This window comes from Nanorana parkeri, unplaced genomic scaffold, assembly GCF_000935625.1.
Source record: "Nanorana parkeri isolate BGI_ZX_2015 unplaced genomic scaffold, ASM93562v1 scaffold1102, whole genome shotgun sequence".
In the NCBI taxonomy this organism is placed as follows: Eukaryota; Metazoa; Chordata; class Amphibia; order Anura; family Dicroglossidae; genus Nanorana; species Nanorana parkeri.
The window spans coordinates 1-20,064 of NW_017307370.1; the positions used below are offsets into that span (position 1 = coordinate 1).

Below are 20,064 nucleotides of genomic sequence, written 5' to 3' on the forward strand. Positions count from 1 at the left end.
ATTTTCGGGGTAGGTCTTACTTTCGGGGGAAACACGGTATACATACAGTATCTCACAGAATACAGAGTACACCCCTCACATTTTTGTAAATATTTTATTATATCATCTGAAGAAATGACACTTTGCTACAATGTAAAGTAGTGAGTGTACAGCTTGTATATCAGTGTACATTTGCTGTCCCCTCAAAATAACTCAACACACAGCCATTAATGTCTAAACCGCTGGCAACAAAAGTGAGTACACCCCTTAGTGAAAATGTCCAAAGTGTGCCCAATTAGCCATTTTCCCTCCCCGGTGTCACGTGACTCATTAGTGTTACAATGTCTCAGGTGTGAATGGGGAGCAGGTGTGTTAAATTTGGTGTTATCGCTCTCACTTTCTCATACTGTTCACTGGAAGTTCAACATGGCACCTCATGGCAAAGAACTCTCTGAGGATCTGGAAAAATAATTGTTGCTCTACATAAAGATGGCCTAGGCTCAGGGCAGCCATCAGAAATTGGCTTTAGGCCGGCCCCCCTCCACCGTGCCGCTGGACGCTGGGCTTAGTGACACGCTGAACACTGGACCCACCTGAGAGTGACCCTGCAGAGCCCACCATAGATGCTGCACAGCCCATCTGAGACTGTCTATGGTGGGCTCTGAAGGGGTCTCAGGTGGGCTGGTCAGGGCTGTATCCCTCCCCTCCTTTCCTTCCTTCCTTCCTAGCTCCTCTTACCTGCACACGTGCACATGGCCTCGTCTGCCATGTGTGTCATATCCAGAGGTTGTCTTTGGGAAATAGACGTATGAGTCCTGCCAGCATTGCTGCAGAGGTTGAAGGGGTGGGGGGTCAGCCTGTCAGTGCTCAGACCATACGCCGCATACTGCATCAAATTGGTCTGCATGGCTGTCGTCCCGGAAGGAAGCCATTTCTAAAGATGATGCATAAGAAAGCCCGCAAACAGTTTGCTGAAGACAAGCAGACTAAGGACATGGATTACTGGAACCATGTCCTGTGGTCTGATGAGACCAAAATAAACTTATTTATATATATATATATATATACATATATACACAGTATATGGCAAACCTTCTAAGAACTTTAGAAAAAAGTGTTACAAAATGATTTTCTTTAGGGAGAATATCTCCTGGCTTATGTTAGCAGCTGTGATCAGAACTTTTTAGCCAGCTGCTCATATGGAGGGTGTGTGGTTTTTCATTTTGTAACATTACATCATTTAACTGTATGGCTTAGCCAAATATTACAAAATAGTAATTCCAGGGAAACACACAATTTTCTGCTTTGCCCACTAGGTGGTGATGCAGATCTAAAACTGGATCTAAAGCAGGCGCATGTTGCTAATTGACTCCTGTGACAAAGCCACTGTCTTTGTAGCAGATAATATTATCAAATGAACTGTAGCATGTCATGCTCTGCTTCTTTAGTGAAGACCTTCCTAGCCAGTATTCCATGAAAATGCTCAACCTTGATGTGATCTCAGCCACTATTCTGATAATGGAATAGGTATATAAATATGCTACATCCTTATATGAATATGATTTCCAACTATAAAAGAGAGATGATTTACACATACAGGTGTGTGAGTGATTCTATTTTTATCTTGTTTAAAGGATGGAGGCTGCAGCTGTCCAGGAGATGTCGCCAAAGCATTTGGTGAGTTGTGTGACAGCATATAACACCTGTACAGCAGATTGTGTTATTAGGAATAATGCATTTCCTTTTAGCTTCCCCCAAGACATTATCCAGTTGCAAGCTTTACTTGTGGATAGAAAAGTGCACTATCTACAAATCTATTTATACACATATACACGAACCCACCCTAAATACTCCCAGCATTTTTATTTTTTTTCTGCTACTAGACAACCAGGAGATGGAGATATTTCTGCCATGGTGTCCACGATGATATATACCGTCCAACAGGCTTCGTTTTAGAAGGTTTGTCTCAGTTTTCCATCCAAAACACTAGGGGCATTTTTATAATGTCTTGAATTTGGCATTCATTAAACCTTAGTGCGAGGAAATAAAACCTCCCCTTATGTAAATGGCTTTTGGTTATCTGTTCCCCGCTCTCACAGGCTCTAAGACCGGTACCTTCAGCCTGTTTCCCCTTCCGCTCTGTCGGTTGGAGGCCCGACAATGTCATTACATACATTTTAGGGCCTATAGCCCTGCACCAGTTGACAGTCTACAATCTGGACTGTAGGGAAGTTAAGGTGAGTACCGACTGCCCAGGGAGCAGGTAAGTAAAGGTCCTTTTCACAGATCCTCTAGACATTACCAATCAATTAACTCTTGCAATAAGGGATAGCTCCATTGTAAGGGCATTTTTTTTTTTTTTTTTTACTGGAGATAGGTTTTAAGGCTATGGGTGGGAGGGGACCCACTGACCACCAATGCCTTTAGGGAGAGGGGGAAACATTACTGACCACCAGTGCTTTTAAGGGCTTTTTCACATGGGTGCAATGCAGGATTGACATTCAGCAGTTTTAGTCTAGAGTAAGGTATAACAAACACCCCTCAGAAGCTATGCTGGATTGGTTGGCAAACGATCAGCTGCCATGGGTAACACATTTTCCTTTGTACTTAGTTATTAGTGTTTATATGCAGAGATGGATTAAGGTGGAATGGGGACTTAAGCAAGGTAGCAATGTGCCCCCCATGGAGAAACTTTCCCATTTGCATTGTCTGTATTGGCATGCCCTGCCTCATCAGAAACCAACTAAGTGCATCCTCCCTTGTGAAGTGACAGATAGGTGCACAGCTCTGGTCATTTGTGCTATCCACCTGGTTTTCTGCATGTGCGTATAGATTATAGCTGGATCCCTTAGACATCAGCCAGGCCCCAGGCTTGGCTTCTGTGGCCTTATCACCTCAAGAAATCTCGATAATCCAGGAAAACGTTCCCACTTCCCAACTTTAGAACTTCAGAGCAATGGACACACTAGGATCGGCAGCGTGTGTAGTGAAAAGTGGGCATGATTAAATTATGCTATATTGGGTGTGGTTTAATATAGTTCGAGCCTAGTTGAAGTATACATCACACATATTTACGCCACATTCCTTGTACTCAAAAAATACTTCTTAATTACAGTGGCACAATTGAGAGTCTTACAGACATAATGTACATATCCCTTAGTGCAAACATTGAAACTCTTTCATTACACATGCCTTTCTCTGCACAGAATATAAGCAAACAGCTAGACTTTGTCTGATCTTTCCTTAAAGTAGAACATCATTAAAATAGTTGGGTACAAAATAGCAACTATCAACTGTTGAGACAAAAAGCACCATTGTCAGGAGTATGTATTATACAGCACAGCTTACAAAGTGCAGCAGTCAGAACTATATAACATACATCATAACAAATAGAGCGCATCAGTTAGTAGTTGTAATATGCAACTTAGGTAAGAGAATGCAGAGATCAGAAGTGGAGCACACAGCACAAGATACAAATTGCAAAAGGCAAAAATATCTTGCCGCTCAGTGGAAGAAAATAAAAAAATGTGATCAGTGGGTAAAAGTATTTCCCATAGTCAGTGTATGTGAGAAAAATCCCCCTCCCAGTATCTACATCAGTGGGAGGAAGAATACCCCCTCACAAGGCATTGGTGGTTAGTGGGGGGAACCACCAAACGTGCTTTTGCATGCTGTACAAGGCATTGCACCCATGTGAAAAAGCCCTTAAAAGCACTGGTGGTCAGTAATGTTTCCCCCCTCTCCCTAAAGGCATTGGTGGTCAGTGTGTCCCCTCCCCCCATAGCCTTACTTATCTCCTGTGCAGTGTCCCAATCACTGTCTGTGCATAGATGTCACAGGCAAAACTAGGTTCATAATATCAAGCATGAGATCATTCCACCCGGCAGTATGTGCTCAGTGGAGCCAACTACTGTGACAAGTGTTCCAGTACTCTACTGTAGGACAGAGTCTGCCAGAATGCCAGGATTATATTAAACATCCAATACAGTCCCGTTGGAATCCAAGATGGTTGGGAGGTATGATTGCACCATTAAAATGTCTTTGTTCTTATACTAAAAATGTTGAAAGCAGCATAAAAGAGCAATACTTATTTGTGTTTCAATATGACATTAGGTTTGTAGAATCCTCTTTAAATTCACGGACGGGATTTCCCCATTTGCAACCAAAACACTATCATCTTATCAACTGCGCTTTGGTGGTTTTTCATATATACATGTTGTACATTTCTACTCATAGTGTAAAGTTGAAATCTTTGTAGGTCTAAAGAATGCATGCAAAGGTCAACAAAAGCAGTTTACTTTGTTGAATACTGGTTGGTAACTAATGTTGCCCGCAGATGCCTTTATTGGTATAGATTGATAAATTAAAAGTGAATTTGCCTTCTTACGCCCTGAGAACATCTGAATCTGAGCACACCCCATGTGGAGATTTGTCCTCTCTCTAAAGTCTAAGTAATGACACTCCTACCTCCACTAAAGAATCCTACAGTACCCACTATGCCTTGAGCATGCAGCAAAAATCTTGATCAATCTTTTTAACGTAATCACGCCTTCTGAAAAATTTGTCTGCTGTGTTTAGTACAGTAGAGGAAGAATCCTTCCAGAAACAGTGGACTACACTCACGTTAAAATATGCTCATGCAGTCCCTGCACAATCTTATTTAGCTTTACCAACAACTATGTAGTGTGTTATAGTGTATGCAGTACAAAAGGCTACCTAAGCAATCAGTTTCATTTATATCCAATCAGGTAAGTATTGCACTGCCACTGCATAGATGCCGATAAATCAAAAGGAGGTTGAGCAATAAGATTGCAACATGCATGGCCAGTTTTGGACTCAACCTCCCCATAAATCACGCTAGATGTCATAGGCAGGTTTAAAGCTGGAGGGGTGGTTGGAACAGAACACACACAGAGATTGAGAATGTTTTTTAGGACCCTTGGCTGAGGGGTAGTTTAATAAGGGGTACACAGCAATAAGGCAGAGTAGAGATAGAGACCAGATTCACAGGGCATCAATACGGGCACAGCAAAGTGGTAAACAGCAATAAGGTACAGCAAGGATATAGTCCAGGGTCACAGGGTAGCAATCTTAGGCACAGTAATGGTTATGTTTCATGGGGTCACAGTGCTGCAATCTTAGGCACAGCAAGAGTTAAGTCCATGGAGTCACAGGGCAAAAATCTTAGGCACAGTATGGGTTAAATCCATGGGGGTCACAGGGGCAGCAATTCATAGGGCAGCAAGCTCCATGTCTCTTCCTGGAGTAAACTCTGAACACTCTGACTCTTAGCACAAGGCTGTATACTGTACCTGGAGTTTTAGCAATCAGAGACTGATCCCAAATTGCTGGTGCCGAGGTGATTGACTGTGCCCTGGTACAGGATACAATACATCCTGAACTTCCTGCTCAGAGGAACCTCATCTCCAGACCCCTTGTGTCGAGGACCTTCATGGATTAATTATGTAGATCAGATGGCTAATTTACATGCAGCCTTTGGGTTAGTTTTGAACAAATGTTCTTAGAGGTTATTGATTTCCAAAAACATCTAACTCTTCAAAGCTAATACTTCTGATCTATGTTACAGCTTACTAAACACATAATGCACTGATTGTAATATCTATTTAAAACTACTGCACTGAGATAACTAGGAGGTCTGGGCACCCCAAAACTAGTCAGAAAACCCAATTGCCCCTACTTTTGTTGAAATTTGCCACTTTGTACATGATTAGACCATCCTACCGATTAAACTTTTTTTTTTAGAGAGTCTTTACATGTCCTTCAATTCAACCATAATTGCCATTATCCGAGTCTTGTACTGTACGAACAAGAACATAGGATTTTGGACTCACCTGTAAAATCCTTTTCTTGGAGTACAGTACAGAACACAGGACCCCCCTTTTTATCTTCTCTGTGGCACCATTGCTTGCAAATTACTGAGGTTCTGTGTTAGGAGGAGGAGTTATATAGGCTTAAAACTGTTTTGACCAGTGTCCAATCACCTGAAGGTGCAGCTACTGTATATAAACCACCCATCATGATTATCCGTGTCCTGTACTCCAAGAAAAGGATTCTACAAGTACGTCAAAAATCCTATGTTTTCAGATTTTAGATTTATTAAGTTTTTAGATTTATATCACTGTATTGGCAAATTGACTTCAATATGTGAACATGGCTCCTTGGGCTTGATAGAGAGATGTGTCCTGACTCATTCAAGAATTATTTGTGATAGTCGAGCCGTGTAGAAATGCAATAATAACTTATCACTATTTTCAACATGTTGGAACACTCTATTGAGTAAAAGATACACAGCTTTCTGAATGTGCACAACTTCCGCTCTTCAGTTGAAATGAAAGAATGTAACAGTGTGTCCTTCCAGTGTGCAAGTCATTGGAAGGACAGGCAGATGTCACACAGCCAGTCATTCTGCTTATTTATGATCACCCTAAAATAGTATATTTATTTATTACAACCGACAAATCATTGTCTTGTCATATCGTCTTAACTTTTAAGTAACTTCATCTATATTTTAATATGTTGTATAACATACTGTATTTTCTCTATCGTAATGTCTTTCTGTACTCTAGAAAACAGTATTTTGTATGTATAAATTGCATTCTCCTTACTGACAATGCTCCTTGGCACAAATCCTGGGCTGCCTTGCTCAGACAAATCTCATTGTCGGTCAGAAATTCACTGCTGCAAAGCTAGGAAATTGATTTAGATATTCTACTGAGAATTTACAACTGTATGAAAAAAGACTCAAAGAGGTACTTCAGATTTTGCTAACAGAAACAACAAAAAACAGTGTGTGAGATAACACTTCTCATTGTAATGTAAATGACCACCATTATGTTATGACTTGGTATACATACCCAGCATTTATTTAGTTGAGTTATGTTTATGTGTTTAGTCAATACCGAATTTCCATGACTTTATATACTTATACACCCCCATAGAGGACAAGTTCTTTGAGTAATTGCATGTCTAATCATATTAGCCTCTGTCACCCCTTTATCTTTTTTTAATTTGTCTCTTCCCAAGACCCAACTTTGGAATATTCTACAGTAAGCCCCACATTTGTATTAAAAGGCCTGATTAGTGAAGCATTAGTCCTTTTAGTTTTCAGTTGGGTTTGTTTATTTGTCAAAATAAGCAAACAAAAAAGGACTAATAGCGTATTTGAACTTCGCAGGTGAACTTTTTCATAGTTGGATGAATGCTTTGAAATTTCACTTTACAGAGAATACCTAATTATGTGCATTATAAAAATTTTCTTTATTTTTGCTTGCACATGATTGATGATAAAAGTCAACAGAACTTCACTTCGTTCAGTAAACTAAGGGGAAATGCAAAGTGCAAATGCTCTTGGAAAAGTGAACAGCCTATTTGCCTTTAGTAAATCAACATCATTGTTTTCACACTAGTAACAGAGGACATATTAGATTAGACTGTCAGAAAATCAACACTTTTGAACTGTGGTGTTGGACAAACCTGGCTTACATCAGTATAATCTGAATGGCTCCTAATGTTTTGTGGGGGAATTAACTGAAAAGTTCAAATGTAGGCAAATCGGTTGTAGGATGTTTTACTACATACTGATCAGTTTTCATTCTTCAGTGCTCAGGTACATTTAATTTGCTGGCTAATATTTCCATAGTATGGACACATCAATTCTGCTTTCCAAATCTACAATCAAGCTTAATATTTGAAACGAAACAGTCAGACTTAAGTACTGCACAATATCACTCGTCCTTTACAAACTGCTGTATCCTTCTTTTTGGTTCAACCCAAAACAGGTTCCTTCCTTGTGTGATGGGACTACATTTAGGCTGAACAGCAGCCTGTGCATAGAATAGAATAGGTGCTTTATATTTTATTCTTGTATATAGTTTTCATACACACTTTTAACTGCCCATAATTTTGTTTTTCAAAGGATAATAGTTATACTTTTCAGGAAGGAGCCCAGTTGTAAAACTGTAAAATGATCTAATGCTTAACTAAGTAAAACTTTATGAGTCCCTATATGTTTATTCTTCAAACATTTTTTATGAGATCAGTGGCAACAATATTATGTTTTAAGGGAGAGGCTATAATATTGTTATAAACTTGGTTCAATGAAAAATTGCATGCTAGGCATCCCAGTTGTGTTTAGTCATCTTTGGTTGGCGCAGCTTACAGTATACAGTATACAAAGAACATACTGGAAACCCAGATGATACGCAAATGGTATATTCAAGTCTGATACAACAGGTTTCTCTCAATTTTCATCAGGTGTACATATACGCATGTTGTATCAGAATAATTGATCTCCTTTGCATCATCTGGATGTCCAGTATCACTCTGTATTAGTTACTTGATTTACTTAAACATGAAGGGAAACTAATGTGTTCATGTAAAAGTGTAATGGGGCTTTAAACTAAGGCTGGACTAATAAGCTGGACTATTTTTACCATGCAAAAGTGGCCATGGCAAGAAAAGGTACACACAAGGAAATGTCCATGGAGTTTTCTAAATATCTAATGCATTACACATCTATCTAGAGACCATCTGCAAAGACTCTCAGAGCTGAAGTATACATGTGAGCAGACTAAAGAACCTGGCTTGCTTGGCCCACTTGAAGCCATTTTTTTTAATTTAATGCCATAGGGAGTGTTGTAAACTGTGAAAATCCTTTTAAAGGAGAACTATGGGGTCAGTGCTTTTCCCCATAGTTCTCCTAAGGGTAACGGGAGGACACAAAGTAGCGTCCTCCCGTCACCTAAAGCTCAGTATACCGCGAGCTACAGCTCGCGGTATACTGAGATGCCGCAGCCGGAACGGATGGTGACATTGCTGTCTGGATCCACCCAGCTGCGTGAGTGACAGCTGGCTCTGCCTATTTAGAGGCAGAGCCAGCTGTACCCGCTCAATCCCCCGTCCGTTCCGCCAGTCAGCGCTGGAGGATCGGACAGGGGAGGGGGGGAATCCCTGCAGGGAGCCATGTGTGACAGTCACACACGGCTCTCTGCACGGATAGATCGAAAAGTGAGCGATATGTGTTCGCTCACTTCCCGATCTACTGAGCCGACCTGCGACAGTTTCGTTGTCACAGGTCGGCTCAGATTATGAGCCTGAGTGAAAATCACTTGCTTCATAATTCTCCTTTAATGAAAACTTTTTTTGCAGTTATTTTAGTGTTATTACTTGCATTTCTTTTTTTATAGTAATTTTACCTATTGTTTGTTTAGGGGCTGGAGCGGACTTTGTAATGCTTGGAGGAATGCTAGCTGGACATGATCAGTGCACTGGAGAAATTATAGAAAAGAATGGCAAAAAAGTCATGCTTTTTTATGGCATGAGTTCAGACACAGCAATGAAGAAACATGCTGGTGGAGTAGCTGAATACAGGTATGACGCGAAATCATGTGCTAGTTAGTACAGATTTTTTTTTGGTCTTAGGAGTGTAAAAATAGGGATCTTATCTGATGAAGAGATGGATGCAGTAACAGAGGCAATGTACAAATGGAAAGCTAACATTACGGGCTTCCGATTTCAACTGATTCCAGCTGAATCGGCCCAAATTAAACCAGTTTATAAAGCCTTTTTAAGGTCATGCCGCAGCATCTTAATAGGAGACTGGGGTGTTAAACCCCCTTCCTGGCCAGGCCATTTTTCAGTCATCAGCACTGCGGTACTTTGATTGACATTTATTCCGTCATGCAAAGCCGTACCAAAATTAATTTTTTATCATTTTTTTGGGAACAAATAGAGCTTTCTTTTGGTGGTATTTAATCACGACTGGGGTTTTTTATTTTTTACTATATAAATAAACAATTACCAAAAATGTGGGGTGCTGGAGTGGCTGAGCTGAATCAACTAATCAGAAACAACTAATCAATAATGAGAATCATTGACAACGATGCTCAATATCGATTATCAATTAGTTGTAGCAGCCCTATCATCTACAAAATGACCTTCAGAATAGGCCACTTAGTTCTAGCTTGAGGCTGGTACGGGCTTACGGTTTAATTGACTAATTGCAGAGGTTAAAACAAGTTATTTCCATTAGAAAAAGAGACAAAATGGCTGAATATCAAAAACAAGATGGAAGAGAGAGAATTTCATATATATACATTCTTTCACAGTAATAAGAAAGCCATCATACAACATATGCTACAAACTGCCAGTTTCAAATACACTTAGGTTCTTGTGGGACTAAGGCTACAGTATTTTACTAAAGGGGCAAATAATCTTTACTTAAATTATCCAATTATGTGAAAAGCAAATTCGTGTTTACTTATTTCCTCTGCATGTGACTGGATATAAGTACTAATGGAATGGATTTTTTGAAATGTTATCCATATATATTGTCTACTGGCTGGAAGGAACAGGAAAAACAGACAACAGGTTCCATCTCCGTATTTGTATAGCTTCTCTATTGGACTGCCTTTTTATAGTATTTAGAGCTAAAGTTTAAGTATGTAGTAGAAGTATAGTGTGGTCTGTGGAAGTCTGAGACCAGACACATGACAAACTGTAAGGGGATAATTAGGTGAAGAAGCAGCTTGTTGTATAGTATACATTCCCCAGGGGGTTTATTTTTTTACATCTCTGTAGAAGCAAAGTGTAAGGAAAGTGTCAAATCCTATTTCTGCACCTCAGCCTGTCATGAATGATACTTCGCAGGAACTGCCAGTTAGATGCTGTGTACTTCACTAGCTAATGTATTCCCTTATCCAGCATCTAGGAGAGTCTTGTGCAAATACTAAAGACTGCGGACTCAATACTGAATACTGAGTCAGAAGCTATTAGATTTTAATTTACTAGAGTGATTTATTTTCCCACACGTGCACATTTTTGAGGCATGGTCATTAGCAAGAGTTGTAATTACCATATGCTTTCTTGGGGTGAAAAAACATTGTAAGGATCAGAGAAGAATGGATCTCAGAAAATCTTGACAGTGATTCACTGCAATAGAGGCTGAAAAATGTTCTTATTGATGTATATACCATACATGTGTATGTGTATATCATGTATATGTGTATGGCATGTGTATTAAAGTAATAAAAGGGTCCGTTTTGGATAAAGTGACAGGGTGTTTGAAAAGAGATGCCCTTTTTTCCCATCTCAGAAACTATTCTCTAACCCCTTTGTATTCATTAAGTAGACATTAAAAACACAGCTTTCAAAACTATGGGTAGTCCAACCATGGCATGCTTTGTGCTCTGCGATGTGGGGAAAATTAGGTTCAGCATTTGCATCTATTATTATGCTCCTCTAGCAAACTCCGGCGCTCCAGCTGTGGTGAAACTAAAAATCGTGTCATGCATCTGCCACTGGGAGTCATGCCTATGGCTGTCAGAGTCTTGCGATGCCTCATGGAATTTCTAGTTGCAATACAGCTGGAGGGCTGGAGGTTGCCTACCATGTCCTATAATGCAACTGGACTAGTGCTGGATGGGCCAAATATGTTTAAAATGAACAATATATTCAGATGACCACTAACAACTTTTCAACTTTTTGGGTTAACACATTAATATTCAGATGACCAGCTTGCAAAAAATACCAGCTATCTGTAAAGCTGAACTCTAGGCAGATATAAATGCAACTCTATTATTAAATCTATAAAATGTTTAATGCAATCTGTGTTGGTACCTGAATTTGACCTGGTAACAGCCTTTTAAAGTCCACTCTAGAGAAGAACTTTAATATAAAGGGTGAGAAGCAGTACAAGGGGTCAGTCAGGTATGCTGCAGTTTAAGGAATGTACATGTAGGAGGAGAGAGGCGAGTGACAGAGAGATAAATGTATCAGAATGCTGTTGTGGGAGTTGGGGAAGAAAAGATGGTGGTACCAAACTGCAGAAGATAAAAACATTAGGTCAGATGTCCTTTGGAAGGTAAAACAGCTCCCATTTGTGTTACATGGAGTTCAGCTTTATAATAGATCAAGTTGTAGACAAACAACCCAATATTGTGAACTGCTTAATAATCACATCTACATTTTTTTGTGTTTCAGGGCTTCTGAAGGCAGGACTGTAGAGGTGTCATATAAAGGAGATGTGGAGAACACTGTTCGAGACATCCTAGGAGGCCTGCGGTCTACTTGTACATATGTTGGTGCGGCTAAACTCAAAGAGCTAAGCAGGCGGACGACTTTTATCCGTGTCACCCAGCAGTTCAACCAGATGTTCTCCTAAAAGAATAACTGTATATCCTATTGTTGTACTGTTTTAATCACAGACCTCCGCCTAGTTTTTAAAACTGGAGAAGTGATTGTTCAGTGATGGCATTTCACTACAGATGTGCATATAATTCTGATGTACCAACAGATTACAACACTTATTATTATTACTGGTTTGTTCTGGGGTTCTGGTTTCCATTTTGAGACGACTTTCCATTTTCATATCACACAAGGAAAATAATAGCCAACAGTTTACTGTTTTTTAATGTTATTTACTGAAATATATTTAACATTGATTTGCTCTGCATTTATTTATTTACTTGTTTTACAATCTAAATTTTTAATTCAGAACTAGATATTATGACAATATTTATTGTATGGATCAACTTCTATGAAAAGATTCTATCTATGAGGACTTTAATGTTTTTAAGCGCAAAAATAGTTTAGGTTACATCAACCTATTGGTGGCCTTTCAAGGACATTTGAGGCCTTAAAATGTACAATAGTAAATGTTTATTTAAAGAACATGTGAAATTATTCAAATATTCTATGCATTGCCTATATACAGAATGTGATCATTTTTGCACGAATAGGGCTGTATTTGCCATTATACTCCTTTTCCTCCCAACCCTAACTGATCACTGCTAATTTTACCATTAAAATTTTAAAAATTCCAGCCTATTACATACTGTTTTCACAAAAGTGCCAAAGCTACCATATTGTAACATATTCATTATTAACTACATGATGCTGTAATATCCTATCAGATTTAATAAACACCAATGACTCATTTGTTAGTATTACCCACAGCCTTAGAACCAGTGTAGTTGCCTCTACTCCATATGACCTTCTCCATAGCAGAAATTCATGTTCTAAGCCTATAAAAATCATTCTAAAGGTGCCCATACACTGGCCGAATTTCGGACGTTTTTAATGTAATTGTGTGGGGCTGTTGGTTCCCTTTCAATCGGCATTCCTCGATCAGCTGATCGATGGAGCCGGCTGGAAAATCTCTGTGCGATCAGAGCTGGCAGCCAATGAGCTGCCCGCTCTGATCGGGTATTCTGACAGGTGCAGACAATGCAGACAGCGGTGATTCCTGTTTGTGTTGATGGAGGAATCATGTCAATTTATTACGTTCAGCCTGCAGGTTGAATGAATGAAATTGGCACGTGTATGGCCAGCTTTAGACAGAATTTTGACAGCACTAAAGTCACAGAAAAACTAGTCCCTGCAGCTTAGTACCCTGAAAGTGGATGTAGGCAGATCTCTAAACAGGTATGCATGACATCCTGGAATCAAGCCACCGATCCACTCATATGCAGGAATATTACAAAATAATGGAAGGAAGCTCATTAGGTGTGTGGTGGAACAGTGTAAAGGCTTATTTAGATGGACTAACAAAGCATGCTCTCAGGTCATTTGTCAGGTTAGTATTTGTCCCCATTTGCCATAAACAGTCCCCTTTCTGTGAGGTGTGTGTCCACACCAAACAAATGTCCCTGGCGGTGTAATCCCCTAGTTTTTTTCCCTCAATATGTCACCTATGAGACTACTGGCTTCTCAGTCTGCCCGCCACCTGTCAAACCTGTAGAAGCTCATGGCCTGAAGAAGTTTCAGAGCACTTTCCTCTTCCCAGAGTCCTTGCTTTCCTTCCTCTGTAACTAACATCCTTCATTAGCATGCATAATAGAGATTCTCCCATTGCCAGGGACATTGTAGCATTCCATGGAGGCAGCTGAGCACTGACTCAACTGCTCCTGGTGCCCCCCTGCAGTGCCCCCTGACCTGCATGGCAATTCTGGAATAGCCAGAATCTGGAAATGGAAAGTTGTTACAGCCTTCTGCAGAATGACCATCTCTTGAACTCCGCTAGAAAGCAAATGTATGTTTCCAGGTCTCTGACTTATGCTGAATGGGTTCTGCAATTAAGTTCCAGCTATTTATCACTCACTTTTTTAGTATGCACAGTGTATGTGCAGTGCTCAGAACTGGATTTGGTTCCTCCTCATCAGTGAATACAGGTTCAGCTCACCATATGCTACTTCAGGATCTCCTGGGCTAAAAACTAAGTCGAGGCATTAATTATTGTTTAGGACCCTGGTGCCCAAACTGTGGGTTACTTATTCCTGACCTCTGTGTTCTGTTCATTGCTTACTTGTGATCTCTGCAATCTGGGCATTACTTAAGCTAGCCATACAGGTTTATATTTCTCTTGTTAAGCCCTGTGGGTGCCGGATGTTTGAATACAATAGCTGACAAATGGAGGGCTGTCTGACTACCCAAAATGTGACTTGTGACTAAATCTAATCAATGAGATTGGATATAGTCACTGTTCAGCTGACAACTTTCCACCTGGATCCTTCGATTTTTCAATCGACCTTTGTAGAGTTGGGTGATGCCGACAGCCAACCGTGTATGGCCAGCTTTACACTTGATATGTGCACTCTGCACATTTCTTACACTTGACCTCCACTCTCACTCCTTGGGTTACCTACCCCTGACCTTTGCATTCTGTGGGTTACTCACTGCTAACCTTTGCAGTCTATGTGTTACCTACTCCTGACCCCTTCACTTTGTGGGTTACTACTGACTTCGGTATTTTGTGGGTTACTTACTCCTGAACTATGCACTCTGTCACCACTGCCACTCACTGGAGAGATCAATGGGGACATTTGCAACTAACTGACAGGGACGTTTCCTGGCAAATGGGGATGGATGGCAATATTATTACTTTTGCATTTCCATTGACTTGTATGGGGAAAAATGGCAATTCACACAGAAACAATTGTCTGTATGCAAAAGCCCTTATAAATCCATCATCAAAAATCAAATAGGTCATGCTAAATAGATATTGCACAAAGGCAATACACAACAAGCAAAACAATTATTATAATCTGCTTCATAATCTTTAGATATTGGAATACAGTAACATATAATTACGTGTTTTATTTGTTTCTTACCAAAGGATTTATGGGTTAGTTAATTGGTAAGTCTGATTTACCGAAGGAGTTGAGGATCTTCACAAAATAAATTGGGTGAATGTTTACTTCAATTATCCAATCATGTGAAAACAAATTTCTGTTTACTTATTTCATCTGCACATTAATGGAAAATTGAAGTTATTATATACACAATTCATTGTGTGAAAATTCTTATCTCATTCATTGGGAAAAACTTTGGAAAATTGTGGCAGTGTTTTCACAGACCTGCACATTGATTGTATGGCTGATCCTTTTGAGCCTACCTGTTCAACGGGTAGACCGTGGGACAAGCTATGTATCTTCTGTTGTATAACAGTGTTTGGTAATTACCAGTATTTAAATCATATATCTTCATCTGTACACAAGACACCATATGAAAGAAATGGTTAAACTGTATCATTGTGTTTTAGAATATTTAATGGTATTGAGAATTGCACATCACTTTCAAATATGCGATTTTATATTGAATTATCAATATAAATATTGCAAATATCTTTGTAGCGTCTAAAAGCTATAACTTTAAAAAATAGATTTTTAGGCTTTCCTGTTTAAACGTCTCCAAAGTCTACGACAGGCCAGGACTGGTAGCTCTGGAATTAGTGAGAAGACTGATGTGTTTGCCGTGGTGAAAGCTCCTATGGGCAGTTCAGCCTTGTTTTAGTGCAGAATTCACTGGAGCACATATTTAGTACCCACCATTCTTTGTTTCAGCAGTGATAACAATAAATATTATTGCTTAACTGAGCTTAGTAAATGTTGGCCATATAAACAAATGTGGGCTAGTAGCATGTGAGGGACGACCAGTGTTTTTTCTTTCCGGTTATTAGCCTGCAAGCACACAAAACCTTATCTACTACCATCTATATTTCTGCTTTCCATAACATTCCTTATATTTGCAACACTACAGAGCAGCAATAACATTTCTCATAATGTAAACAAATTGCCATATTTGTATGTCATCAGTCATATATGATGTACTGTTTTCATGCTCACCTGTCCCTAGGCACTGGACTTGCCAAATGACCTGCTATGCCTAATGATGAGTTTGTTCCTTCTTACTGCGAACATTTGTTTTACAGAGATAATACATGCCTGCACTGTAGACATTTGGAGAGGTGAGAAGAATGCTAGAATGAGAGCTCAGGGACTGGTATTGGTTGCATTCTTGATCACTGAAATATGAACCAAAGCTGCTATAACGTGCCAGTTTTATTTTACAACTGATCACTGATTATTTTTATGCAAATATCCCTTGTATTAATCCAAACATTATGGCCTTGTTGCAAGATTATTTTAGACACTTTATTTAGTTCTGTTACTTTGCATTTGCATTTATTAAAAATGTTGGAAGTTGCACTTTTAAAGACCTCAGAGTATCTGTTCAGTCTAAAAAAATGTAGGATGCATGCTGTAATGAAAAGCAATCAAGGTGTGAATAATCCTACCGGGTGTTAGGTGTTTTTGAGATACACATAGACATGAGAACATAGCCAGCAAAAACAAAAAAACAAAAACAGACAGAAAAGGCATCATACTTTGGTATCTCTAAAACACGATGTTCATAGGAGGCCCATGACCCTGCTGGTGGGTGTCTTCAGGAACCTGCCCCCATCATTACTGCTTTTCTGTAAGATAACTTTCTCCCAGTGTCTCATCCCACTCTTCTCCACATAGCAAACATGGGCGAACCATGCATATCCTTGTAGGTATATGGGTCTTTCCACTCATGCTAAATGAGCTCTAGAACTCTTGCTGATGTTGCTAAGTGTTTGCATTGTGCTACCATGGTATAGCATTTGAGAATATAAATGGATTACTTTAAAAACATTTAAGAAAAGTGTTGGATATGATAAACTGAGCCTTTGGCTTGATGCTTGAATACAAATATGTGATTTGACAAACCTGCAACATTTATTGAAACTCCAGGAAAGCAATTTAATACACAGTTGAAAGACATACAGTATATGTACTGTGTTTTTTGCCAACAGTTGTAGAAATACACAGCACTGTGATTTTTTTTTTTTAACTGCCAAATATAATAGTCATTCTTTTTAACCAGTTATGTGAGTTATGCACCCCTGCCACACTTCACTGCCCGGCAGGCCAAACCAATATGTCCTGGTTGAATTGTACAGCTTCCTGTGTCATATGCTTTCTCATTGGGCATAAAATCAGGAGTGTGATGATGCTGATTTATTGTCTTGTAATTGGGATGGATTCAGACAAATGACATAGAAAATTCAAATTGTATTGCTGAACTAGGAAACAAGACTGTCCCCTACTTGGCAGTGCAATGAGGTAGAGGTGTGTTTCACATGGCTGGCTGAACAGAGTTATCAAATCACTTGGCAGGTAAAACAGTTGACAATATAAAGTGAGCGAAGGATAGAGAGGTTATGACCTTTTTCCACCACATTGTATCTACTGGTGTCTGCATCTGTGTTGGAGATTTCCACCCACTTCTTGTCTCAGCGACCACATAGGATGTGAGGGAAATCCCAAAAATAAGGCTATAGACAACATTAAAAAAAAAGAATAGATGTTCTAACCCTGAATAATTCGCTGTGTAGTGACTGTAGGTCAGAAAGCTAAATGGTGTTATGATCTCTCAGAACTGCTTTGTGCTCCGCCTTACCAAAGTGATTTTTGGAATACATTGTAGCAACATACATTTATCACATTTTGTAAACAACAGTATAAGCATTCTGTTCTTGGTGAAGAATTCCAATTAATTGAGCTTTTCCAAAATTATGCAGCAAAGGCTGGGGCGTAACTAGAAATCACAGGGCCCCATAGCAAAATTTTGTATGGGGCCCCCGTGATTGCTAGTTATGCCACTTGCAGAGCCCACCATAGACTCTCTATGGTGGGCTCCGCAAGGTCTCAGTACGCCTCTTACCCGTCACCTCCGTGGTCGCCGCCGCCGGGCCCCTGCCTCCTCTTCCGTTCCCGGGCTCCGCCTCCTATCGACGGGCCCCGCCTCCCCTTACATCGCTGGCCAGTGATGTGAGAGGAGGCGGGGTTGCTGTTAGGCAGGCCCAGCCTCCTTTACTGCAAATGCCGGTGTAACCGGCCTATTCTGCTGCATCTGCTGGCTGTCACTGACACAGCTCCACAGCGGCTGTGAGGGGGAATGTTCTCCTTCACAGCAGCTGCTGAGCTATGTCAGTAACAGCCAGCACCCGAGACGCCATAGCGACCCAGGCGGCCCACACGGCATCAGAGGGATGCCGGGCCCCCCTGTGCACGGGCCCCATAGCGGCCGCCTGGGTCGCTATGGCGATTGTTACGCCACTGAGCAAAGGTATTAACCTCTCTGGACATGCCCTGCTAATCTGGGAAAAGGAAGGGGTCTGTAATTTGGGTTGAAATTTCGGAGGACAGATAATTGTTCATCCATGTTGCATAGGGATGTCTGCTGCGACGCACAGACTGGTACCCTGGTTTGTTGCCTATTGATAACCTAAAGAAATACTTGTTATTGCAAGACAGGGCGGGTCGTAGTTGTACAGGAAAATTGGCAATAAGCTTGAGGGGCATGACAAAATGCAAAAGCCTAGAGAGGCTGGTTCATAAATAATATGCTCTGAGAAGTTCTGTCTATCGTCCCTGCTGGACCCCAATCTATCAATTGATGAGTCCTCTACAGAGAAACCAAAGAACTCCTTTTGGTTCGAGTTCATTAGTTTGCATGCATATATATTTTAAATACCACAATAGGATTTTAAAAAAGAACTTATTGTCAATCTTATCTCAGGGACACTTGCTGTGCACAGAGCTAGCGAATTATTTTTTTTATGTAGGCACTGTACATGACAATTAATTAAAAATGTATACCTAATATTTACTATTCTTTAATGGTGAATACCTATAATCTCAACTCCGGCCACAATAATCTTAAAAGCAAATGACCCTTAGCTTTGTTTTGTGATTGGCCAGGAGCAGAAGTGGACGAAGATATGGCCACAGTCCAGAGGTCTATGAGGCCTGCAGTGCTACAGACAGAACAGGCATGGAAGTTCAGCAGGAGCTGGACTTTTACCCGGATGTATGCTGATGATTTGCCGGAAGATTATTGAGCTCGGAGTTCAAAAGTATTGAGACAATATGGAGGCTGCAGATGTTGACCTTTCTCTTTGTAAACGCAGTTGTCTGGCTGTCATGGCTTAATTATTGCCTGAGGCACTCATTTGAACCAAGTATGCAGATGAGGAGTTCAGATTTTACTGCAAATGTTTAACCTGCATGTTCGTTCCGGGTAAGTAAATGAAAGTATTGAAGTTAGAGGCCGTATTTTAGAAGGAGGTCAGCAATAGCTGCCTCTGTATTTCTCTCAATACAGGTTTCCTTTAAAGCCAAATGACAGGAAACAGCTAAAACACAGTCTAAACATCATAACCAAGCCATGCCTTCTACTGTGGTTAACTAGTACAGTTTGGCCTAGAACACTGCTGCTGATTGGACAGTGAAAAAGCAGAAGGGCACTGATGAGGTCAACCCTGTGCCTTCATAGTGTTACACAGATAGCACTGTGCAAAGTAAAGACTTGATTGAGTGCTGGCTTTGCCTCTTCTAATCCTGCTGTACAGGGGATTACAAGTAATTAATATAACAGATTTCAGCAATTGGACTTCCTGTATTAAAATACATTTCATTTTTTTAAAATACGTAACTGAGTTAAATGGTGTTTTTTTAAAAATATTTGCCTGGAATTCAGCTTTAATCCATCTAACAAATCTTACATTATTCATAGATAAAGGGTACGGTACATATTTTATAGCCAAGCTTAAGAATATCCATTCTTTGAAGAAGTGCTGTTACCAGCTCATATTTCAGATAATCCGGCAAGACCTTTGCTGCCTGAGTAGCTCCTTACTCATAGCTAATTAGTACAGTATTTCCCAGGCTGTTTAACAGATGGAGGGTTAGAGAATTT

General features: G+C 40.1%; 1 protein-coding gene across 1 annotated transcript; it reads left to right on the forward strand.

Moving 5' to 3' along the window:
* Positions 1–1,613: 1,613 nt before the first annotated feature.
* LOC108796375 (GMP reductase 1-like) lies at positions 1,614–12,441 on the forward strand (the record flags this gene model as incomplete). The annotated part of the gene is made up of 3 exons (XM_018567844.1): positions 1,614–1,656; positions 9,210–9,369; positions 11,980–12,441. Coding segments are annotated over 3 exons (384 nt in total), but the record flags the coding sequence as incomplete, so codon positions are not given.
* Between the last annotated feature and the right edge of the window lie 7,623 nt (positions 12,442–20,064).